Source organism: Acanthopagrus latus, chromosome 10 (genome assembly GCF_904848185.1).
Source record: "Acanthopagrus latus isolate v.2019 chromosome 10, fAcaLat1.1, whole genome shotgun sequence".
Taxonomy (NCBI): Eukaryota; Metazoa; Chordata; class Actinopteri; order Spariformes; family Sparidae; genus Acanthopagrus; species Acanthopagrus latus.
Window position 1 is genome coordinate 3475394 of NC_051048.1, and position 24533 is coordinate 3499926.

Genomic DNA, 24533 nt, shown 5'->3' on the forward strand with positions numbered 1-24533 from the left:
ATGAAAGAAGTGAGACGTTTGTTTTTTTTAAAAAAGTTTATTTTTTTTACTAACATTTAATTAAATTCATGAGAACAGAAAGGATGACAAAACACACACGATAGCAAACATGGATGTGAGGAATTCACAGCATATATACATACAGATGACACTGAAATGTGACATTTCTGTCTCAATTCTTACAGATCGGATGTTTTCATTTCTTCACTTGTGACTGTGAGACAACTCATGCTAAAATATTGATCAGGTATCATTTGCAGAAAGCAATTCAATGAGTTTATCTTTTTAAGCTTTGTACAGTTCACAAAAACCAGCAGATGAAAGTCGGGATCAATCTGAAACGGAGCCTTGAGAACTTCTTGATGGTTCCTGTTCCAGCGTCTGATAATGTTTCTGAAAACAGAAGAGGGAGAACACAAAGCGACGTGAGGCCGACTGTGTGTTCTTGTGTGTTTAAATGTCGTGCAGGTGTTTGTGCGTACCTCCAGGTTGTCGTAGTGTCTCCGGCTGCTGCAGTGTGTGTCCTTGGCGGTGCTCTCGGTCAGGTAGAAAACAGAGCAGAGGTTACAGAAATACCCTGATTTAGGGACCACGAACTCCTGACCTGCAGAAGGAGACAGTGAGAGTGAAACAGGAGAAAAACACATTGGCATCTTGTGTTCTTTTTATTTTAAATAAATGGGAGCATGTTGAAGTGTGTGTCTCACCGAGGGGGTTGTTGGGTTTGAACGGCGGCAGTTTGAAGTCAGCAGAGACACAAGGAGACTGAGAACGAGCTCTCTTAGCTTCAGGTCCGACGAGCTCCCTCCTGCGTTTACTCACAGCTGAAGAAGAGACAGAAACAATAATCAATAAATTATCAATGCCCTGACGAACACGCTGTAAGATTGGATTGAAACGACCTCCGTCGCTCCGTACCTTTAATGTCCGCCCTGCTCCATCCTTCCTTCTCTTCCTCGCCTTCCTCCACACATTCGTCAGGAGTTTGGACTTCAGGGAGCTCTGTTGGCGTCTCCTGCCCAGCAGAGGAGGCACTGATGTCGGCTTGTCTCGCTGCTCCTCCCTCCTCCTCCTCCTCCTCCTCGTCTTTCTTCTGGACCTCTGGCGGAACGTCACTTGACAGCGTAGATGGATTTGTGTCCGATGACGTGGAGGCATCAAGTGCCAGCTTTTCTTCTTCTGTGCTGTCTTTTGCGCTCACTTTTTTGCCTCTGGTAGATTTTCTCACTGTGGTAAAAAACAGTAAACTGACTGTGTAAACAACTGAGAAGAATTTGGGGCAGTGATGTGATTGAAGTGAAGATTAATATGTGTTTATGTTTTACCAGGAGTCGGTCTGCTTCTCTTCCTGGGTCGACCTCTTGTCCGGGTTGTAACCGTTTCCTCCTCCTCCTCTCCCACCTCATCTACCGTCACAAAGTTCATACTTTCCTCTGAAAAAAGAAAAAATAAAGGAAATTTTCAGACAAACAATATCCTGCAAAATTCATCTAAGGGCCCCACATCACAATAACACACCTGTGTCGTCATCATGTTTGCGTTTTGCAGATGTTGAGGTTTTCTCCGCTTGCTCTTCCTCATCGCCGCCTGCTTCATCTAAAGTCACCAAAGTCTAAAGACAGAAACAAGAGATCTTGTTTGGGTTTTACAGTCCTTCTCAGTCAGTTTCCCTGTGGGATAAAATAAAATGCTGATGTGTTCAGATCTGAATCTTTACCTCTGGGTTTAAGGAGTCCACTGATTCGTCCCCCTGGAGGAGTGGGCGGGTCTCCAGTGTAGACTGCTCCACTTTAACATCCTCCTCTTCTTCTTCTTCTTCTACAAACTCGTCCAGAGTGACGAGTGTCTGCAGCTCTCCCTCCGTGATCTCCTGAGGTCTTTCCTCTCCGGTCTCATCTGACCCCACCTCATCCAGCGTCACCAGGTCCTTGGAGTCGACCTCCACCTTCTCCTCACTCTCCCTCCCTCTCTCCTTGGACCTCCTTGTTCGTCCACAGCTGCTTCCTCCTCCTTTGCTGCTGCTCCGGCTCCTTCTCTCCCTCTCCTTGGTGATCTGCTTCTCTCTTGTGGTGTCTTGTCTCTTCCTCAGCTCTTCCTCCTCTGCTGTATCGTCGGGGTAATCCTCCTCATCCTCGCTCACTTCGTCCAGGTTGACCAGAGTGCTCGCTGTGTCGTTTCTCTCAGCTGATTTTTGTCTGTTTTCCACCTCAGGTAGCTCAGTATCACTTTGGGACTTTCGAGGTGATTTGTCCTCGTTCTTACTTCCTGTTTTGGACGTGTTCTCCTCTTCTACTGCAGGTGGATCCTCTTTTACAACCACCTCAGACAGACAGTCCTCCTTGACCAGCGATTTTCCAGATGCTACTGAAGCTTTTGTACCGTGTGTCAGGGCGTCGCCTTCTTCATTTGATGGCTCTCCATTGGTTTTTTTCTTCTTCCCCATATCGGGCGTCTCTGCAGCAGTCGGCTCCTCTTCCTCTTCTTCCAGAGAATCTACGATCTGATACATGGGCTCTTCCTCCTCCTCATTACTGGTTGATCCTGGGAATGATGCACTGCTCTTAGTTTGCTTGTCATCATTTTTAGAAAGGTCTTTTTTACTAGAAGTCTGTCCTGATGGGGGCTGATCGTCGGTCGTGTCGTCCTCCACAGAATCAACAATCTGATATGTTGCTTCTTCTTCCTCTGCTACTTTTTCGGCTTTCTTTATCGTGTCTTTGTCCTTTTCAGCTGTTTTGACGTCTTTCTTTGGTCTTCCTCTTCTTCCTTTTCGTCCTCTAGCGGGCCGATCATCCTTCACAGCCTCGTCCTCCACAGAGTCCAATATTTCATAGGTACCATCGTCCTCACTTGCCTCTCTGATGCCAGTCTTCTTAGTTGGAGAGGCTTTCTCCTCTTTCTTTGGTGTTTCTTCCCTTCGTTCCTGTGACTGACCAGCAGGACTGTGCCTCCTTCTCGTTGGGGTGTCCTCTTTGTTTGTCTTCTCGTTGGAAGCATCTTTCTTACCCGTTCTTTCCCTTCTTCCTCTCGTAGTTCTTGTCGTGACGGCTGGTTCCTCCTCAGCAGTTTCTTCTTCCACAGAGTCTAAAATCTTGTAAGTAGCCTCTTCGTCCCTGACAGGTCTTTCAGACACTTCTGTAGGTTTTGATGAACTTTTCTCCTCCGTCTTCCCTCTTGCACTCCTTCTTCGACTTGACCTTTCTGGGGTGGCGACATCTTGAACTGGATCGTCTTCAACAGAATCTACTACCTCATACATCATCTCCTCAGAGCCTCCTGCAGTGGTGTCCATCTTTGTCCGTGTCTCATGTTTTTTAACCACCTTGTCTTGTTTCTTTGGAGATTTCTCCTTCTCTTCAGTTTTAGATGCTGTGTTTGTGCGGCCACTCCTCCTCGTAGCTCCGTCTTTTCTGACAGTTGTCTCCCCTTTCCTGGTCCTTTCTTCCTTGTTGTCCGTCTCTGGCTGATTCTCCAAAGAATCAATTACCTGGAATGTGTCCTCTTGTTCTGTGGGTCCAATGTCTTCTTTAGATATCTGGTCAATGCCAGTTTCAAGTTTTTGGTTGTCATCTTCTGCTGCAGTCTGATCATCAACTGAATCCAGTATCTCAAAGGTTTCTTGCTCAGTATCTTCATTGTCAGGATCTTGAACAGGCTCATCTGCAGCAGGATTTTCCAAATCTTTGGAATCTCCTTCTTCATTTCTGTTCCTCCCGTCTTCCTCGCCCCTTTCAGCTTGTTTGCCACCTGTATCTAATGGTTGGAAATTATCTTCGTCATTTGTCTGCTGTTCTTCACCAACTGCATCTTTAACTGGAGATTTCTCAAGAGATTTATCAACTACAGGACCAGCATCTTCCTCAGACAGTCCCTTTACTGTGGAACCATCATCTAGGACAGGACGACTGTCCTCTTGACCTGTTGCTGCTTGGTCTTCAGTAACACTGTCTAACACTTGGAAAGAACCGTCAATGTCCATTTCACTGTTGTCCTCTGGTCGGGTTTTGCCTTTATCATCGACACTGTCCAACACCTGATAACTTCGCTCACACACAGTCTGGCCTTCCTCAGGTACAGCTAGATTGGTTTCAGAGCTGCCGTCTCGGTCCCCATCATCCATCTGTTTATCTGTCTGATCAAGTGAATCAAGGATTTGGTCGTTTTTACAGTCGTCCTCCTCCTCCTTGGTGTGTTTGTCAGCATTATCTTCATTCCCTTCCTGTTTTCCTTTCTTCCGTGTCCTGATATTAACATCAATCTCCAGACTCTGGGCTTGGCTCGACTCTTCCCCATGTCCTTGTGACGATGGATGCATCTCTGATGTTTCTATTTTTGTCTCTGACTCAACAGTTTTTGCAGCACTGCCCTCTGCTGACACTGTGTGGTCACACTTTGCTAGTGCACCCTCTGAGTCTTTTGTGTCTCTCAGCAGCTCTGGATGAGTTTCTACTGAAGCCTCGACGGTCGTGGCTGACGATATCTTTTCCCTTTCATGTGCAGCAGAAGATGAGCGGGTGCTGCGACCGGAAGATGCAGCACTTGATGATTTTGCTGCAGATTTTGTCTTGCTCTGCTGTGTTTTCTGACCAGGTGAGCATGGGATTTCAGTGGATCGTCGAGAGGAGGAGGAGGAGGAGGAAGAGGGCTTACTGACACTGGCAGAGGACAGTTTATTGGGCTCAGATGAGCTCTTGGACTTTTTTGGTGACCCGGTGCTGGAGTCAGAGGAGCTTGTGGCTTTAGCTGACTTTGATGAGGAGGATGAGGAAGAGGCTGAGTTCCTGGAGTCTTTTGAAGACCTTGTTGAGGTCTTCTTGCCACTAGAGGACACGCCTGAGCTTTGCTTCTCTCTTCTTGCTCTAGAGGGGGATGAGGAGGGGGAGCGATGATGCTTGGAGCTTTTTACCTCCCCCTCGTCAACGACTTCATCAACAGTGACAAAATCGTCCAGGTCAAAATTCTGCTCGTCAAGAAGGAAGGCGTCTGAAGAAACATCATCTGTAAAATCATCCTGGCCGTGGATAGAGAACAAAGTCATTTAGGTTATTCAAAATTAGTTTGATAAACTGTCCACCTGTCAATTTATTGCAAGATACTGTTAATCAAGTACTACTGAAAAAGACAAGGGAACATTTTCAGAGAAAATCATATTATCAGGGCACTCAGTATGCTCTCCTTGGACAGATGAGAGATTAAAGTAAGTCAATAAAAGGGACTGCGATGTTTATTAGAATATAAATCACAGCAATGTACCGTTCTCTGAGGCTTCTCTTCAGCTTTGGAGCTTGTGTTGTTTTTGCTGGTGCCCTGAACATAAAAATAAATCAGTTTTCCTGGATTAGTGACACATGAAATCACCCGGTTTTCAAAACGTTGTGGTAAACTTCTGTGACTGTATGTGACGGGTATGAAATCAACCTCACCTCCTCCTCACTCTGCGTCTTGCTCTCTCGGGTGAGTCTGTGCTGGCGAACTGCCGCCGTCAGCGCCGCGAAGATGTCCTCGTTCAGCTGAGAAAACTCTGCAAAGTTTTCTTCGGGCTTGTGCGCTGCGTCTGAGGGCTCGAGGCTGGAATCTGCAGGGACTGAGTTCACATCACCTGTTGTTCGCGTCTCCTCCTCAGCCTTCACCTTCTCTACCTCTTCTCTTGCCTCGGGAACGACAGCGGAGTCTGCGGTGATCTCAGTTCCTGGTTTCTCAACATCCTCCTCCATTGCAACATCTATGGAGGCGGCTGCACTTGGTTCTGTTGTGACGAGCTCCTCAACAGGACCACTGGTTCCCAGAGCAGGAGGAGGCAGCTGGGTTTGATGCTCCACATCTGAGGACTTGGCTTCACTGACGCTGATGGGTTCTGGATCAATGTTGATCTCACTGGCATCTTGTAGACGCTCTTTTAGGCTCTTCAAACTAAAATAAAAATGTTAAGAAACAGAAAAGAACTGTTAATTGCAAATTAAACAGAGGGATCCTCTCATCTAGTGTCACTGAGCTGCCTTTTGTTTATAACAAAAACATGCCAATGAGTTATATTTTAAAATGAAAATCCCTGTAATAACTTTCGTGCTGCAACTAGTAGCTACTCTTAATATCGAATCACCTGCAGATCATTTTCTCAATAAAGCAATTAATCATTTGGTCTTTAAAACAGTGAAAGATTTCCATCACAAAGTCACAGTTACTATGATCAACTATCCATCATAATAATCATTGTCATGAACTTGTTCTGTCTTTCAGGAATGAATTGTGAAGTGATATACTCACGTCTCAAAACGCAGAACTTTACTCCTGACAGAGACGAGAGAAAAACGATCAGTCAGTTGAGTTGTGAAGATCGGGGGATTGGATTAAAAAAAAAAAATTGTACATGAAGTGAGAGCAATTATAAAGACACACACATACCAAACTAGAGAGCCAGGTGAGAAAGAGGTGTGTTTCTCCATCACTTGTGTTACTCCACTGGAGTCCGCCATCTCAATGCATATCTGAGGCAGAGCGACAGAGAAGAGGAGGAGATGAAGAAAGTGAAAAGGGTTGAGTGCAAAACAGGTCCAACGCAGTTGTGAGATTTCAGAACTCATCTAAATCTGCAGGAGGGATGAAACGTGCAGGTGTTTGTGTTCTTGTACCCTGTTAGCGAGCGGCAGGAAGTTGACAAAGCTCGCAATGGACGCCACAACTTCTGTGACCATCCTGACGATTTCCACAGACGTCTCAGAAGTCTCAACACACAACAGCCGCTCCTCCAGAGAGTTTTGGTCGGGAACTCCCTGAAGAAGAAGAAGAAACCGTTGGTGTTAAGGCCTGAAGATACAAAAACAGCTGCTTTCTCTCAACAAAAGATGTAGATAAATGATTCATGACTTACTGCGTTGCTCAGCTTCATCAGCGTTTTATACATCGTCTCCTGCAAAGAGATTACAGGTCATGCATTGCAAATGATGCTGTAAAAATACATTTGATGTTATATTTGACTTTTTAACAGATTTCGTGACAAAATAAAGAATAATTCTTCTTGATTTTTCCTTTAATTCTGTTCTGAAAGTCGATTTATTTTTCAGAGGACTCTCGGTGTTCATACCTCACTGGACTGAAGATCCAAGTGGTGCAAGACGAAGTGGACACTGAGTGTGCAGCCTTGGACAGAAACAGGATCTTTGATGTGATCTCGGGCGAAATTGCAGCAGGCGGTCCAATCAGCGAAAAACACAAAGGCCTGGAAAAAAAAAAAATAGAAACGGAGAAACATCATCAATTCAACCACACAACTTTTGTTTGATTGACAATTAAAATATCTGCGCCTGTGACGGTCAGCAGCTTCTCTTGCTCACCCTCCTCTGCAGCGTTAACACCGTCACGTTGTAGTACAGGGAGCGGAGGCTGTGTTTTGGCAAATATCGCCAGATCAGCCGGGCGACGTCCTCATGCTTGTAGTTTCCCTCTGGTAAACCAGTCAGCATGATTGTGGGGAACATGGAACCACGACTGGCCTCCTTTAAAACACAACATTCAATGCCCAAAGTTTAGACTGAATCCCAGTTTTTGACTCAACGGTTTATCAAAGATGGTTTCGGTCGCGTTTGTCATTTTAGCCGGTGAAAAGCGACCGACGGCTCTGGCTGCTGACTAAATGTCGTCTATGCTGAGCAAGTAAAATCAAGAGAAAGAGGATTTACCTCGATGTCTTCCTCTCCTCTGACTGTCAGGTAATCTTGGAGAGAAAAATGAACATAGGCAGTTACCTCACTGAAAGGGTCAATATGTTAAATTTGGCAGCATCAAACCTGTAACTGTCTCTCTTACCTGGGACGATGAACCAAGGAGACGCGGTGGGGAACAGGAAGGGACTCGTTTTCATCGTGATCCAAAACGGTGAGGCGCTGCCCTCCGGAACTCCCAATCTGGTCAGCGGGACTGTTGCTCCGTCGACTGCATCCTTGCCATCCGGCACAGCGTTCTCAGGAAGCCTCGGCGCTGCACAAACAACAAATAAATGAAGAGCCTTTTCAATAAATTTGCTGTTATTTTTTTCCTATCGTTTTGTACATTGTTCATATGTTACAAAGCCGACTCACGCAGTGATGTAGAGGTGCTGTTTGGTGTTTTCAGCCTGTGGATTTTGTGTTCTGGGGGTTGTTTCAGGAGACTGTACCAAACTCCGAGCCGATCAGCGTCGCGTTCACCGTCGAATTCTACATATACCTGGAACACACAGGCACACACACCTGGTAAGACTAACAGGAAGTCTTTTTTTTTTAAAGTACCTGTATGTTCAAAGTGTTAGTTTATACCTTGTTGAGGAGAGGCAGGAAGTTTCTGACTGAACCCATTTTTTTCAGAGCTTCTCTGAGCTCCCTGGTCTCGCTCGGTGAAATGTTACTGATGAAGATTATTTTTGTTCCATCGTTACGGACAGGCTGTGTCAAAAACAGGAAGTAATTTAATTAGAATGGATACATTTTGAACAGGCTTTTATTCACACTGAATATAAAGTTTATTGGTGAGACAAACGCAGGAAATCAAATCTGACAGTAGAGGGCGTTTTTATCTGACACAAGATTTAAAGCAGTTAACTAATGATGAATATTTAAGTGTGTGTGTGTGTGTGTGTGCACACGTATTACTTACGAAATCCATCAGCTTCATCATTAATTTGTAAAACCCGAGCTACAACAGAAATGTGAGAGGAGGCTGCGTTAAACGACGAAGATACTTTTCATCAACAGAAGAGCATCAAACACTGTGTCTCTGTATACATACAGAATGAATATAAATGGAGCTTGTGTGGGCTTTTGGATTTTTAAGATGTATTTCAAATATTGAACTCTAATGAAAATCTGATTATAAACACTAAAAATTCAGGTCAGTTTTCTCCATCTTGTTCTTGTGTTTTTTAATGATCCCCAGAGGAGATTGAATACGTCCAAGCATAGAGATCAGCGACATCTTGCAACAGAAACAAACAACATTTAGTTATATCTGGGACAGGGTCATAACAGATGTTATGGGCCCTCAGGGTCTGGTTGTGAGATCTAGTTCAGAGGTCGTCAGGAGAGATTGGGTGCACCTGTGGTGATCTCCCTCACCTGACTGCAGTCAGTCAGTCAGTCAGGAGGCTGCAGTTCCCCTGCATCAGATGCTTTTCTGAGGTGAGTGTGTTTCAGATTCTTCTTTTGGCCAGTTTCCATGTTTTGTTTCCCCCCTTGTTAGTGACTCCCGCATCACTTTTAGTTTTGGGTTTATACCATCACCAAGGGACCAATTTGCTTTGAACCTTTTTGTGTTTTGCACATTGTTTTGTTAGTTTCCCAACCTGTGACGCCTGTCCTGCAGGTTTTGCTTTCTGGGGAAATGTAAGAACCTGCTCCCTTTTAACAAATACACTTAAAAAAAAAATGGAGTTACCGGGGTCATTGCAATGTCACTTCCTAGTACACTGAAACGGGTTGTCGACCCTCTGAACACAAAGCCTTTCTGTTCCTTGACTTTGGTCATTAAGTTGCGCACAGTCTCCATTGATGGCATCCGGATGAAAGCCTGAGAGGAAAACCAGATTGGAACGTGTTAGAACATTTATTTCCTCCTTTTAACTGCCTCTTCAGAAGCACTTTACACAGTTTGATGTAAGCAGTGTAAGGCTGCAGGGCCCAAAGGTGCCTACCATTTGTGTCTGAGGAACAATATTGATGTTTTCATCAGTATATTGAAACCCATATGGAGTGAGCAGTTTGGCAACGTCCTCCTCTGTGTAGAGACCATCCTCGTACTTCGGCAGTCTGGTTATGAGCACGTGCTTCTTATGGAGTTGGAAAAACTGGAAGAATTAAGTAAAGAAAGAGAGAGGAGGATAATAAAGCTCAACATTAATCTGACATATTTATTAATCATTTGATGGCAAAAGCTGAGGGAAACCTTCTACCTCAGAGTTTAATTGATAACATTAAGAAGTTTACATGTGTGAATACTGTACTACTTCATACAAATGAATTAAGGGGGAACCTACTCTTGGTGAGAAGAGGGTTTGTGACTTGAGGCACACTGAAAGAGAGACCAAGAAAAGGCGTTACATTTATGCCCACATGCAGACATTTGTGACTGACACCTGCAGTGTCTTTCCTGGATTTCTTACCTATTCTGTGTGTATTCAGGTGTTTTTCTACCATTTCCCCAATAGTCAGAGGAGTAACTTCAGTTGCCGATGGCTGCTCGCTGACGACTGGAGCAGCTGAGGCAGAGGAATCCTTGGTTGGTGCTTCGTCCTTCACAGGGTCTTCAAAAGATCAGATTGAATTAAGAGAGACGTTAATATACTTGAAAGTAATGTTCAGTGGAACTAAATGTGTTGTTCTGAAGTACCTGCCACCATCCATCCGGTCTCCAACATACCTTTATGCCTTGTTTTTGTCTGAACGCCTCCACCTGGCAGCTTGGCCTCGACAGCTGGGCTTCCTCCGGCCTGCTGTTGCATTTGTGAAGCGTCTGTTTTGGTCTCCAGTCCTTGTTCAGAAGACTCTTTGACAGAGCGTTCTGATGGCTGGGTCTCGACTGCACTCTCAACTTCCATGGGCTCCGCCGCTTCACCTCCTGTTTTCCCAGGCTGCACTGGTTCCGCGTCCTTGGCGTCACTGGCTTTGTCAAGTTTTGCTTGATGCTCAGGTTCCAAAACTGTCACGTTTTCTGTGTCTTTTGGCACCACCACATCTCCTCTGACCTTAGTTTCAGATTCTTTAGGTTTGGAACTTTCCAAATCGGGCCGACTTTCTGGAGCACTCGCAGCCTTTGTAGATGTTTCTTTAACCTTTTCCTTTACCACACCTCCGGCTGTAGTTTGGGTTTCTGGAGTAGTTGAGGCTGTTTCCGCTTTGGAAACCTTGACCTTTCCTTCGGTGACACTGTCTTTGACTTTTGTTGGTTGAGTAACAGTCATTTTTGCGGTGTCTTTCGGCTCCACCACAGCTTCTCGAACCTTGGTTTCAGATACTTTAGTCTTTGTGGCCGTTTCTTCAAGCTTTTCCTTTACCACACCTTCTGCTGCAGCCAACTTGTCTGCTGGACTTCTGGGTTTCTGGGTAGTTGAGGCCTTCGCTTCGGTGACTTTGCCTTTACTTGGTTGGGTAACAGTCTTGTTTGCTGGCTTATCACCCTCAGCTGTTTCTTTCGGCACCGCAACAGATTCTTTAACACTGGTCCCAGACTTTTCAGGTACAGGTTTTTGCTTGGAGTGACCAGCAACAGGCTGACTTTTAGGACCTGTGGACTTTGATACGGAGGATGTTTTTTGCTTCACCACGACCTTTTTTGCAGCTCCCTTCACCGGCAGTTTTCCTGTTTTTAGCGTATTAGTGAGCTTGGTTGAGATGGTTTTGGCTTTGGAAACCAAGGCTTTTGATTTTGTGACAGTCGTTAGGGCTTTAACTGAGCCTTTAGATGCAATCTTCTGACTGGTGACTTTGCCGGTTTTAGGGGTTGTGGTGGGTGTTGCAGGTTTTCTGTGAACAAAAGAGAGACTCAAGCTCAGGGTTTGCAAGTTTTATGTTCCTCACAATAACGAAGCGCTGTCTTGGGATGACTTTTGCCATGTGCAAGCATTTTTTTGTCATTTTTCTTAAACATTATGAATGATATTTAACACACAGGGGATGGAAATTATATCTCAACTTAATACCTGTAAAGGGAACAGTCACAAAATCTGTTGTAAGTTGTTTAAGTATTCCTGGACAATACTAAATGGCAAAATAGTGTCTTATTTATATCATATTTAAAGTAATACATTGACAAAACAAGAAAAAGAGATCAACGTAAAACACATCTTACTTCTGAGGAGGCTTCTTTTGCTCCTTAGTAACAGTCTCCTGCAAACAAAGTCATTTTTTTTTATCTTTAATTAATTTGCATTCCAACACCAGAGCAGACACAGTATTAATATTCACCAGAGAGAGAAAGAGAGAATGTGTTATACCTTTTCTCCGGCAACAGTAATTATAAATCCCTTCAATTTGAAGCTCTTTGCGCTCCTCAGTTTCTTAGCATCTTCCTCCTTTTCGAAACACACGTTTACCTACATGTGCACACATGAACATAGAAATATTTATATCTTTGCATTACTCAAACAATTATAAGGCATCCTTTTAAAATTTCTCTAATGCTAATTTAATAATCAGGCTAGTAGTAGATTAGCTAGTAAATTAATCGATCAAAGTGAATGAAATACATACCTGCTTCACGGCCCGAAGCATTACAATCGACTTGGTTTTTCCAAACTGTCCAATACGGGCAGCCATATCGCTGTGTGAGAGAGATTTATCAACCCCATCTAGTCTCACCATGGTTGGAGCTGAAGACTTACCAGACTGAATTAAGAAAGAGATAAAAACAAAACAAAACACAAACTTAGACTGAATATGGTGTCGGTCGTCACAAATGGACGAAAGAGAAAAATGCATGTTTTTACAATTTATACTGTCAACTATGTTGAATTAAAGTATAATTTTCAGTTAGTGTTTAATCCAAGTGTTAGATTTCCTAGCACACACACACAAACACCACCCTTAATTTCTGGTGGTGGAACTTGCCTTTCCCTTCTGCAGGCTGGGCTTTGCTTTAGATGAGTTTGTGGTCGACTCCTTCTTGGCTGTAGAAGAGGAAGATGAGGACTCCAACTTGGCAATCTCAGCCAGGAGGGCAGGAGTCAGAGTTTTAACCATGGCCTCCAGGTCAGACCGCTTTGACAGAGACTGGACAGCTAGCGGGATGAAGACGGAACACGTCAGACAAAATTGCAAAGTTTGGCAGTTGGAAGTATTCCCTAAATTGCAAATATAAAACTACGCAACAGAAAGTTTGTATTTTCTGCATGCATTTGTATACAGTATGTAAGCTTAATACACAGGTGCTGGTAAGTTCAGCAACAAGGTAGGTTTAAAAAGTGGGTTTTTCCTCAGGTCAGGGAGGTCCTAAAATGTTTGTAATCTTCAAACCTGATGTTTCTAGTAGATTCTTCGCCAGTCGTTCTGCAATGCTCGACTTCCTTTGTTGAGGAGAAGATCCCTCTCTGGATGATCGGCTCTTCCGTGTTGGCGATCTGCTGTCACGACTCTTCCGTGTTGGCGATCTGCTGTCACGACTCTTCCGTGTTGGCGATCTGCTGTCACGACTCTTCCGTGTTGGCGATCGTCTGTCGTCACGCCTCCTCGGTGGCGATCGTCTGTCGTCACGCCTCCTTGGTGGCGATCGTCTGTCGTCACTCCTCCTCGGTGATGATCGTCTCTCATGGCTCCGCCGGGGAGATGATCGTTTCTCATCATTTCTCCTTGGTGAGGACCGTTTCTCATCTCTCCTTCTTGGCGGAGATCGTCTCTCAGGGCTCCTTGAACGTGACCGATAGCGGGAGGCTGCCAGACGGTCATGGGAACGAGACCTGGACCTGAAGGAATTACGCATGAAATAATTTATCAAAAGACTCAAACAATTCGATCCAAGTCTAGATTTTTATAGCGGTAAGTAACAAATCCCAAGAGACTAAATAAATGTTTATGTTGAAACAGATCAGTTCAATGTTCTGCTGAATTTGTTTTTGATAATTTCACAAACGGGTAGTGACAAATGTCTCTTCTCTTCATCAGTGTTATTTCTAAGAACATAATTTATGTTTCACAGACCTGCGAGTGTGTCTGGAGGTGTGTGGCGATTGTGATCGGCTACTGTGTTTCTCCCTTCTACGCTCTGAACCACGTTTGTGGCGGGGGCTGGATGAGCGGGAGCGGGAACGGGAGCTACTGTCATGCCTGCTCCTCTGGTGACGAGGCTGGGAGGTCAGTGCAGAGATTGAGGCTGAGGCCTTGGTGTCTTTACCTGCAGTCCTGAGGAGGGCAATGGACAAGAAAAACAAAGATAACAGGAAAGAAAAAAATCATCAGTAGGGCACTGGCTGAAAACTGGTGTGGTCGCTATGTGTCTGAAACTAAATCGGGGTAGACACTGAACAGATTCAGATTTGCCAGAGGTTTTGATCAGGGGTCTTCAGATTGTTCCAGATTGTGTGGCTTTATTCTTCTTACTTTTCACATAGACAGATTTACTTTGTGCAAATCTGTTCTATCTCTCTTCACATTTAGTACACAGTCATCTTGTCAGTGAAGATAAAGGTGGCAGGTCTTCCCAGCTTAAAATAATTACCTGGGCCCTGCTGTTATCTCACCATCCCACTCTGGGTATCTGTGGACAAAGACAATTCAAACACACTTATTAAAATAACAAAGGGGCAATACTTTTCCAACACAGGCTGAAGGTGTCTAGCTATAAAACAACCACCGATTAGTCATCTCAGACTTTTTGACTATAGTTTATCTTGACAAATGCATTCTCAAAAAACACAAAACAAAATAAAACAAACTCTGGCACAAATTCCACTAGCCTCCCAATAATGGCGGTTCAAAAAAGACCATTCAAGGAACACAATTTAATACTCTTAACAGTTTAGTTATGCAGCCACAGTGCAACAGAGATGACACCAATGGTTCAAGAACAATCCTGAGAAAGAGTTTTTAGTATTACAACTTCTCTTTTTCTGACCACTGTTTCCTCTACATCATTCTGGTTGGATTCCCCTGAAAAGATGAAGAAAGGGGCAATGATAATCAAATAATTTTCCTAAAAAGGGATTTACCTTGTTCGCAGGAGTGTACAGTTCTCAAGGTGAAGGCTGGTGTTCTGGTGGGAGATCCAATCCTAGTAGTCAGAACAACAGACACAGCATTTAGAATAGGCCTCATTATAATAAAACTGACATCGTCAGTATCTCAACTATCATTTCCCAGTGACAACACAAATCCTCCTCGGTAATTATATGTGACTTCATAGTCAAGTTGAGTTGAAGGGCAACAAGTTTTCATTGTGGAATATAACAAAAACAGTGGAAGCAGAAAATCAAAACAAGAAGCTTGTTTTTTCTTGAAAGTACATTGTTTTGTTTTTCAGTCTTGTGGTTGTACTGAAGGTCGTGTGGTATCATAAATATTCCTGGGGTCTGGAGAAAGTCATCTCGGCACAGGTAACAGGTACAGATCAGGGAAAAAAAACACACAGGCCAGGACACCTTGAGAAGACGCAGGAAATTGTAGAAACTGGGGATGGGAAGAAATTTGTTGTTCCAAAAGGAGGAAAATAATCCAAAACTGATGGTCCAAAAAAAATCCTTTGGAGCTCCAATAGTGGGGAAAAAAGAAAAGCTATATATTTAAGAACAATTCTTCCAAATTATTCAATGAATATACTGTGAGACAAAGGTTAAAAACAACAGCAAAAAAACCAAAAGAAATAAGATTTAAAGGGAAGCAGCCATCTTCCATCTTCCATCTTCCGCTGATGCACCGGCTCTTCAGATATGCAGATTCTTCCTGGTAACGACTTCAAAGCCTCGCTTCCTTTTTCAACAACAGTCTCAGGAGTTGATCACATCCCATCAGTTAATGTCAACGCCGCAACAGACATTAGGAGCTGTAAATCTGGCAACGGCCATTAGGAACCAACGATTTCATCTGTTCAAACTTGACAATTATTATTTCGTCTAAAGACAGTCAAGTCAAATGTATCAGACATGGTCTCCTTGGACCAGGAAACAATGAGCTGTGACCGGCATTGTGGAACTATTTTGGTACATGACGTTTAGTTTGTATCACTATGATCTTATGTTTCAACAAACTATAATTTATGTGTATGGATTGTTTGTGCAAGTGTTTTTCAAGCCTCTGCGTGTGAAACAACAGCATGGAAAAACCAAAAATGACCCATTTAAAATTGGTATTTTACAAACAGAAAAAACAAAAGTTTTAGATATTGAAATAACCAACGGACAGTTTCCTAATGGGAGAAACCACACTGTGCATTCTTCCACTCACCTTCATATGAGTACATTCTTTGTTACACAGAGAACAGGTATGTGGAAAGATTTTCGGCGAGGCAGCTGCGTAGTCATGCATCATGGCTGGTGTTGGACGGCCCTTGGAGACTGCCACCTTGGTTGAATGCTTCTGCTTAGAAGCTGTCAGCGGCATTTGATTGAAGGTCATCAGGGGCGGGATCAGCTGAGGCAGAACTGGAGGAATGACGATGGGACGAGGGGCACCAGGGATAAACATCGAATGCTGCATGGCACGTGGAGCATCGGTGATGTTGGTGATAACGGCAGCAGGAGGAACTGATTTTGCGGCAGAAAAAACTGGAGGCCACATAACTTGCCCCGTTGGCTGTTTCAGTGCCTGGTGCATCTGATGCTTTGATTGTTGCTCCACTGGTGGCTTCTGCTGAATTGGCTTCTTCTGCGACTGCAGCTTTTTCATCTGCTCAGCAACTGTTGACCCTTGACTTTGAGTTTTACTCTGATCCTTAGTGCCACTCTTGTTATTACTGTCAAAGAGCACTAGGCCAGTTCGGCTGGGATGCACACCACGGAGCAAACTGACAGGTGGCTGGGTTTTTGACGCTGACTGGCGATCCAACATAGGTTCTTTTGAAGGACCGGGTTTGGAGGCTTCTGTCTGGAGAACTCTGATGTCTGTGTCTTTACTTGGCAGAGAGAAAGAGCTGGGGATTGTTTGGGAGGTCTGGTTTGGTTGTGTCTGCAGTCGTGTGGTATGATCATGGCCTGGGGGAGCTACAGGTTTCAGTATTGAAGCGTATGAAAAGTTGGTACTGCCTGCCTGCTGACGGGAAGAACCCAAGGAACTGCTCACCTCTGTTGTCATTTTTGGCAGTGGTTCTTGACTGTGTCTGGAGGTATCATAACTGTCCATCAGTAACATCCCTCCACTCCCAACACTGTTAGCCCTGCTGCCACCAGTTTGTCCAATCTCATCTCCAGCCCCTCCTGTATATTTACCAGTATGTCCATAGTCAATCACTTTACTTGGCTGAAGAACAGCTGAAGAGATTTTTTCCTGGCGTATCCCTGACCCCCCAGAAGTACTCAAACTGTGACTGTCCATTTGACCCACACTTCTGGTGGGCTGGGGATCTGGGTAAGGTTTTGACTGACCTGCAGATGTAGGCTTCTTGGTCTTCTCGATACGGATTTGACGCAAGATGAATGGCAGGTTGGCGGGGGTGATCTGGTCTTCAGGGTAGGAGATGAGATGTTCCAAGTCCTCTTTTTCAAGTCCAAAGTGCATAAGGATGTTAGCAGCTGATTGAGAGGTGTACTTAGGTCGACTGGACTCTGTAGAAGCCGCAGGTTTGTCTGGACCAGGGTAGTCATAACCACCTAACCCTGGAATGGGCTGCATTTCACGTTCTCTTTCACTTGGGGCATGAAACCTACCGTCGCTACCACCTGCATAGCTAGAAGAAGCAGATGATGAATAAAATGTAGAGTCATCCGCGGTGGGCCTTTTGTAATTCGACCAGTCCATGGAGCCTCTGCTGCTTTCAACATCTGAGTGTCTATGTCCTAGAGAGGCAGAGGCTGAAGGCATTGCGTAGGAGGTCATCCCGGTACTTGATGAGCGAAACTCATCTCTTTGTGTGCTGGTAAATCGAATGTCCTGGTCTATAGGCCGCTGCACTGGATTACCGGGAACCCTCGACTCCTCTCTGGCTCTACTAATATGCATATCTATAGACCTCTCTATGTCCACATCCATTATGGCCCTACCCTGTTCAGGCCTGTAGCTCATTGACTGCGACATCAGAGATGGGATCATTCCTCCAGAGTTGCTGGGAATCACAGAGGAAGTTCCAGAAGAACTGAAGCTGGACCCAGGTCCAAGACGAGAAGTTCCCCTCCGAGGGTCAATCTCTGCCTGTTGACTGTGGAGTCCATACTGCCCCTGGGTAGAGCTTTGGTTCTCAGGGGCAAAGGGATCATACAGGTGATGGGACATGATGTTTGCAAGATTGAGAAGGTTACATAGATTGATGGTCTCAGCTGTTGAGAAGGTGGGTGTTGTAGGTAAAGTTTGCAGCTCGGCGGCCAACAACAAGAGCGTGATTTATCGGCGTCAGTCCTGGCTGGGCTTTCAGTTGAGTCATCCACAAGGAGGCGGCATGCAGACCAATCCCGCGTGGCTCCCTGAGAGCCCTCTAAGTAGAGGAGGCCTCTACTTAGAGGGGGGTCCCAAGGCGGGTCCGGAGCAGGAGAAGGGGCACAATATGCTGATCGCAATGCAAAGCTGAAAAGTTAAGAAACAAAGGGAGGGGTTATTGGCTGGGACTGGGCTTCAGCTTCACGGATGGGTTGACTCCATCATCTGGAAGGTCTTGTCTGGAGATATCCCCTCAGGTGCTTTCTGTTGGACACAATCACTCCTTCACTTCTTGCTTTTAACTAGTAAGAAACACAGAGGAGGTAAAGCAACAAAGCACAGGTAAAGAGAGAAAACAAGGTCACTGCTGTTTTAATGAAAACATCCAGCACAAGCAGAAGCTCATTCATTTCCTGTCCTCACTCATTTCTGGTGAAAACTGTTGAGATTTGGCAACAGCAGTTACACAAAACACACAAACATTTTCAAAGTAACTACAAGAAACTTTTATTTGTTGACAAATGCAGTAGTGTTTCCAAGAACAAAGACTCTTTCTCAAGACCACCAACACATCATGTCTTAAAGATCCTGATCTGCGCTTGCATTTGCTTCGGAGGAAGTCTCACACACTCAAATGAGGACACACACACACACACAAAACCAAAACAACCCCCAAAATAAGGTTTGAAACGCTTCTTCCCAAATACTACAAGACGCCACTATCTTTTATGAACTCCATGCACAGTGCCGTGACATTACATCGTTTGGACCTACCATCAGACCACTTAAACAAATGTGAGTTTAATGTCTTATCTTCAATATAACCTCACCTTTCTTGGTAATCCAGTGCATTACCTCTTCTCTCGTCAGAACAAGGATATTATCTATAAAATATAACATGAACGCAAGATAAAGTATCCGAGCTTTATCAAAACAGAGATAAGGACACACAATATGGACTTTTTGGGAAAGCCTGTCGAGCCATCACAAACAGGTTGAGTGATAAATCCTGTTAGCAGACTGTAATAAACGGTGAGTAGGTAGGTCGATATTTACATTTCATGCTAACAGTTAAGGCTAGCATGTTTTAATACGACTCACAGGCCTGAGCCCAGCCGCCACTGGCCATAAGGCTGGAAATAGATCTGAGTGTCACACTGAAATACAAAAACAAAACTGTAATGGTGTAAAAAAAAAAATCTGTACTTAATTTTAAAACCTTCTGATATGAACCGCTCGCAAGCCAAACAGAGCTAATGGCTAAACTAGCCTCTCCGGCTCTTGCTAGCAGCCGCTAACGGTCGTCTTCAGGAAAGTCCGGAATTCACAAGCACGTACTAAAAAGGGTTCCTGTTAACTCTGTGTTGTCATAACTTCGTTTTCTTGTTCCTACCTTCCGTTATTTGTGCGTGTCTTGCAGCTTTGTTGTGCTCCAATTCATCTTCGGGCTGTCGGCCGGAACAAAATCCCAGCTGCACAGAATCACAACGACTTCCGGTTGATGTGTCCAGCCTTCAGAGTAAAAGCACGGTCGCTCGAAGACTAGCTGAAGCCACTCCCCTTCCGGTTTCCATCATGGGACTCATTTTTAAATTTGATTATTTTATTAAAATGGTGCTTTAAATCACAGGTATGATGTTTGTCACTTTAAACATAAGTTTCCAACTCAAGAAAAAATTATGAAATATCAGAATGAAAATCAGTCATCATTAAGACTACACAGTGGTGTTAAAACTCGTAAATTAAAACTTTGTAGAGCTGCTCCCCAATCTTAGCGTGCATGAAGAACTCTCCTTTCACATAATTGCATTTGTCAATGAGTAGATTCATTTTTATTTTCATCTTTTTTTGTATCTTTTAATGTGTGTTGAGCAAGTCGACGTTGTTCAATGAGCGATTTATCACAAAACAAGGTGGTATTTTACTTTAATTACAACAAACTGCGACTTTATGGACTTGAGAAAATATCATTTAAACTGAGAAATATCCTACATGTGATTCATGACACAATTCATACAGGATTTAAAAAAAAGATTTGTCTTTCTCCAGTCACCAAAACTGACCTCGGCTTTCAACGGTTTCAACCTGTTGTCATGCTTCAATTTGATGATGGGTTTTTTGAACAAATACTAGTTTTATGATTGTTTGGTAGCATGTGCTCTTAACTGACCTGAAATAAAGGTAAAAACTGTCTTAGTTTCAAATGCAACAATTTAAAAATTGTATTTAATTTGCACTATGAATGACAAGTTTAACAATTTGAGTGAAAAGTTAAAAACCAAGAAAAATGTCCATGAATTTCAGAGTATCGTAGTATTTGGTGAGTTGAACTTTTGAGATCACTGTGACATTTTCCAGCGGCCATCAGCATAATCCACAGGAGGAATGTAGGGCTTGTGTAGGAGTACAAATACCTAGTCACTATTTTTTTGACATTGCCTCCAACACTGGGGAGATCCTCAGGAGATGCCAGCAGCGGCAGTATCTCTTGCGAAAGCTCAACACTTTTTGGGGTTGCTAAGAAAATTCTACGGACATTTTATTTCTCCTTCATAGAGATGTGTCATCACTTTCTCCATCACTTGCTGGTTCCACTCCATAAGTCAAAGTCTGGTCTACAGCCATTGGACTACCGGTCAGAGCACTTTCCATCGTGGGCAAGGAACAAACAGTCAGGACAGCACGCAGGACATCAGTCCTCCTCCTACGCCATGTTCCCAACATTTGAGGGGTTCACCTGAGGACACCAGCTCCTGAGGGGGCTCCTGTACTTTCTTAATTATTTTGTCTATTCAATTATACCTGACTTGTGTGCAACTACTTCACGTGCCAACAATTGTATTGAAGGACAAATGTCCAGAGAACACTACAGACACCCTCAGTAGTTCAGTCAGAGCAGCAACAACCTGCAAATCAATACAAACTAGATTCTGACCACTGATTGGGCACTGCCTAGAACAGAGTAAGAACCTTAAGGTCATCACGTAGGCTGTTGCAGTTTCTAGAGAAGGTGCGCTTGATTTGCTTACCCAGCTGTCCAGGAATGACATTAATATTATTAATTGGTAGTAGTAGTAGTAGTAGTAGTAGTAGTAGTAGTAGTAGTAGTAGTTTCGTGCACACGTTATACTTATTTCGTGGCCACAAATTAGTATTTCATGTGTATGTAATGGCAATATTGTAGCCACAATTTATTTATTTTTTGTCATGTCTGGGGCACCGTAGAAGCCTGTGTCACTGCTTAAACTTACGTCACACTTTAAAGTAAACAAGAGGGGAATGATGACATATGATGAAACAAATACTTCGATAAGCCCTAACAGATAACCCGAGGTGAGTCAAGGTTTCTACCTAAAGTAGATAAATAAATAAATTACATAAGCAACTGTATAAAAGAGCTGGTATTTTTCCACAGAGGAAGGCAACAGGACAACCCTCAGCAAGGTTTGCTTTACCTGCCACATCTTTTCTTCTGCTCTGTCCTCTCTCCTTCCTCTAACAACCACTTATCTTGTCCTCAAGAACTATTACAGCACGTCTGTTTCTTTCTATTGAAGATAGTCATCACTTCGAACATCTGTATCACCTCGACCACAAAGATGCTGACCGTGTCTCTACTTGTCTGTGCCATGATGGCTCTGACCAGAGCTGCTGGTGCGTACAATAACCTGAGATCATATTTATATGTCTTTGCAGTAAGTTTTGTTTGTCAATTTTTTTATTTCAGTCATTATCCAATAACTGATGGAAAGTTTCGTAGTCCACCACATGTTTGGAGCTTCACAGAAAAACATAGTTTCAGCACTCTCCTGAAGTAGATGGGCACTTGTTTTACTGAATAGCTGAATAAATAAAACGTAGCTCCGCACAGCTTGTCCAGAGTTGAGGTGGCGCTCCAGAAATGTGTTCTGGACTACAACACTTCACAAGACTTTCCATCTACATTGTGAGGGGGTGAACTGTACCTTTAACAATCAATAATTCCTCAAAAAAGCAGTCAATTGCTGGACATTGGAGAGCTTTGATAGTTTGCAGGTCAAAGTCCCTTTAAATTGAGCAAAGTGGGATTATTTTATGACTGGTGGTAAATACGTCTCATTCTCTTCTACACTGAATACAGAAAGACCATAATTTTTGTGCTATTATTCTGTACATATAGTGATAACAGCAAAGAGTCACCTTGTTTTGTATCAAACCTCCAACTGTTGCAGAAGGAGAGGCTGATTCAAACTCAGGACCAGACGGTGAGTTGTTTTTTGTTCATATTTTTACAAAAATGCATTCTGCAACTCGCCTTAATAATTTCATGATATGCTCTTTAAAGTCTTTAAAATGTAACTCTACCAATTTCACACATAAAAATGTGTTATCATCTTGATGAATGTGTAGAACAAGTAGAACAAAGCCTACAGTGGCTGCAGAGGAAGCAGCAGAAAGTGACCAACCAAACCCTGGTGCAGTATATTTGCTGCTATTTAAAGGGCGCTTTTCTCTGATTTTAAGATATTCCTACATAGCTTTCAGTCATTTTAAACATTTCCATGTGTGCTGCAATGTCACTGCAGCAAATGGCATGGCACACTTGAAGCAGCAAATCTAAAAGCTACAGCTATAACCTTGACAGGACAGGGGGAAATCTCTAGCTTCTGAAACAAATGTGTTTTGACCGCTCTGATGGAGCTCAGGATTTATCAGGATAATGGGTGCTTTACATTTTTTACTGTACGAGGGTTCAGAAGCTGAGAACCAATTACCTTTAATCCGACCTGACTCGATGCCTCCCATGTTCAGCTCTTGTCTGAATTTATTTTCAGGCATCAGCACCCTAGCTGTGATAGCACCATCCTGTCCTGATGGTTGGACAAGTTACAATGATCACTGTTTCCTCTACGTTCCAACTACCATGACCTGGGCCAATGCTGAGGTAATCAGGATGGTTTGGATTTTGGCATATTCTTCAATTTGGTGTCGTTGTATGACTTGATATGTAATGAACGATTTGTGTGGCACCTCTTTCTGTCCTTGTGTAGAAACACTGTCAGACTCAGGGTGGAAACCTTGCATCAGTGCACAGCTTTGAAGAGCATAACGCGATTCAGAGTATGATACAGGGGCAGATGATGGGGTATCCTCTCACATGGCTTGGAGGCTACGATGCAACACAGGTAATTAATGATTATACTAAATTTAAAAGTAGAAATAAAAGACAAACGTGGTCTGTTGTATTATGTTGACTGAACTCTAATCTTCTAGGAGGGTACCTGGTTCTGGAGCGATGGTACACCCTTTACTATCAACTACTGGGCTCCAGGACAGCCTGATAATCGGGCAAATGCACACTGTCTCTTGATGAACTTTGGAGGTAAATTTATGTATAGTGTGAGACACTTCTTTCTTAATTCCATTACATTTACATATACTTGGCTTCATTAAAGTTATCCCTAAATAACTCACTCTTTCTTTTTACAGATGAGAAGAAATTTGATGATCAGCCTTGCGACTACTCAAAGTCGTTCGTTTGTGGCAAAAAGCTGTGACATCTCTTTGGACAGCAGAGCCACACACTTATCATGAATCACAGAAGATGGGTGCATGATAGGATGATTGTTTTTTCTTGTCTTTAACACAATTAAAGTTCTCAAGCATTGAAAAAACCCTGTGTGTGAGTCTGACAAACCCTACACTCATCCTTCAGAGACTGTCAGAGTTATACGTTTCTTTCTTTGTTTCCTTCGGGCATCTTCCATCAGCTCTGGAGTCATGTGAGAGGAAATTCGATCAGCCTCTCCGGAGAGGAACATTTATAAGATCGATAACCTCTAATTGATATGATGGAAAAAACCCTGTTGTAATGCAGGCAGTGCCACTGACATACAACTTTAACCCTCTGCTAACGACGTATCTAACAAATTTTCACACTTGACAGAGTTATTGTTTATGAAAAGGGATACAAACAAAGAGTGCTGAAATGTGAGACACTTAAAAGTGAAAATATAAAATCTTTCTGTTTTAGCACAGCACATCTGCATGGTGTCTAGTCACTGAAAGATTAGCTGCAGCATGCTAGCTCAACATTCGAGGGATATATTATGAAATATATGACATGATAGAAATACAAAATGAAATGCTAATGCTAACAAAGACTGCACCCACAAATGTAATACCCACGGGGTGCAGTGACATACTAAGAAAAAACTACATAAGGTGTAGTGATACAGGTGTAGCTGCCTCTTGCCTTTGGAAATAAAACCTAGGTTACCACTTTAGGGAAAAATTTAGTTAGCTGGGCATGCTAACGTAGTAGCACACGGATTCAACTAAGGGTTTAATCGATTCCTTTAATCGCCCTTTAAATATTGATTAGCCTGTCAGCATTTAGTAATCCAGTTAACCAGACCTGCTGTCTTCAGTCACAGTTGCCACACAACCAGTAAATATCCACACACTTCAGAGCACACACAGACACACACAATCAAGTCCACCGTCTTATTTTTACCTTCTGTTCCCCTGGAGGTT

At 43.5% G+C, this 24533-nt stretch overlaps 2 protein-coding genes across 6 annotated transcripts; one reads left to right on the forward strand and one right to left on the reverse strand.

Annotated features, from left to right (window-relative positions):
- Positions 1-21: 21 nt before the first annotated feature.
- On the reverse strand, positions 22-20245 carry LOC119026983. Of its 3 annotated transcripts, none has more exons than XM_037111737.1 (36): positions 19411-20245; positions 18848-18901; positions 15897-18164; positions 14666-14727; positions 14176-14214; positions 13659-13859; positions 12978-13423; positions 12573-12742; positions 12216-12350; positions 11960-12058; positions 11815-11852; positions 10387-11489; positions 10130-10270; positions 10004-10038; positions 9662-9814; positions 9406-9537; positions 8629-8667; positions 8292-8417; positions 8076-8202; positions 7804-7974; positions 7677-7711; positions 7332-7493; positions 7082-7216; positions 6869-6907; positions 6630-6770; positions 6403-6485; positions 6265-6288; positions 5424-5910; positions 5254-5307; positions 1718-5011; positions 1519-1612; positions 1326-1433; positions 919-1227; positions 708-824; positions 483-604; positions 22-393 (listed from the first exon to the last, which is right to left on the reverse strand). In XM_037111737.1, exons 3-36 carry the CDS (start codon positions 17874-17876, stop codon positions 331-333), a joined length of 10464 nt encoding a protein of 3487 aa, XP_036967632.1. In that variant the 5' UTR covers positions 17877-18164; positions 18848-18901; positions 19411-20245; the 3' UTR covers positions 22-330. The 3 variants fall into 3 exon arrangements, with proteins under 3 accessions (XP_036967632.1, XP_036967630.1, XP_036967631.1); XM_037111735.1 differs by having other exon boundaries at positions 1718-5017; XM_037111736.1 differs by lacking the exon at positions 18848-18901 and having other exon boundaries at positions 1718-5017.
- LOC119027030 (type-2 ice-structuring protein-like) lies at positions 13673-23671 on the forward strand. Of its 3 annotated transcripts, XM_037111836.1 has the most exons (8): positions 13673-13811; positions 21433-21461; positions 21575-21671; positions 22229-22261; positions 22832-22941; positions 23048-23182; positions 23271-23379; positions 23487-23671. In XM_037111836.1, exons 1-8 carry the CDS (start codon positions 13781-13783, stop codon positions 23552-23554), a joined length of 612 nt encoding a protein of 203 aa, XP_036967731.1. In that variant the 5' UTR covers positions 13673-13780; the 3' UTR covers positions 23555-23671. The 3 variants fall into 3 exon arrangements, with proteins under 3 accessions (XP_036967731.1, XP_036967733.1, XP_036967732.1); XM_037111838.1 differs by lacking the exon at positions 21433-21461 and having other exon boundaries at positions 13679-13811; XM_037111837.1 differs by lacking the exon at positions 21433-21461 and having other exon boundaries at positions 13683-13811; positions 21579-21671.
- Positions 23672-24533: the final 862 nt, after the last annotated feature.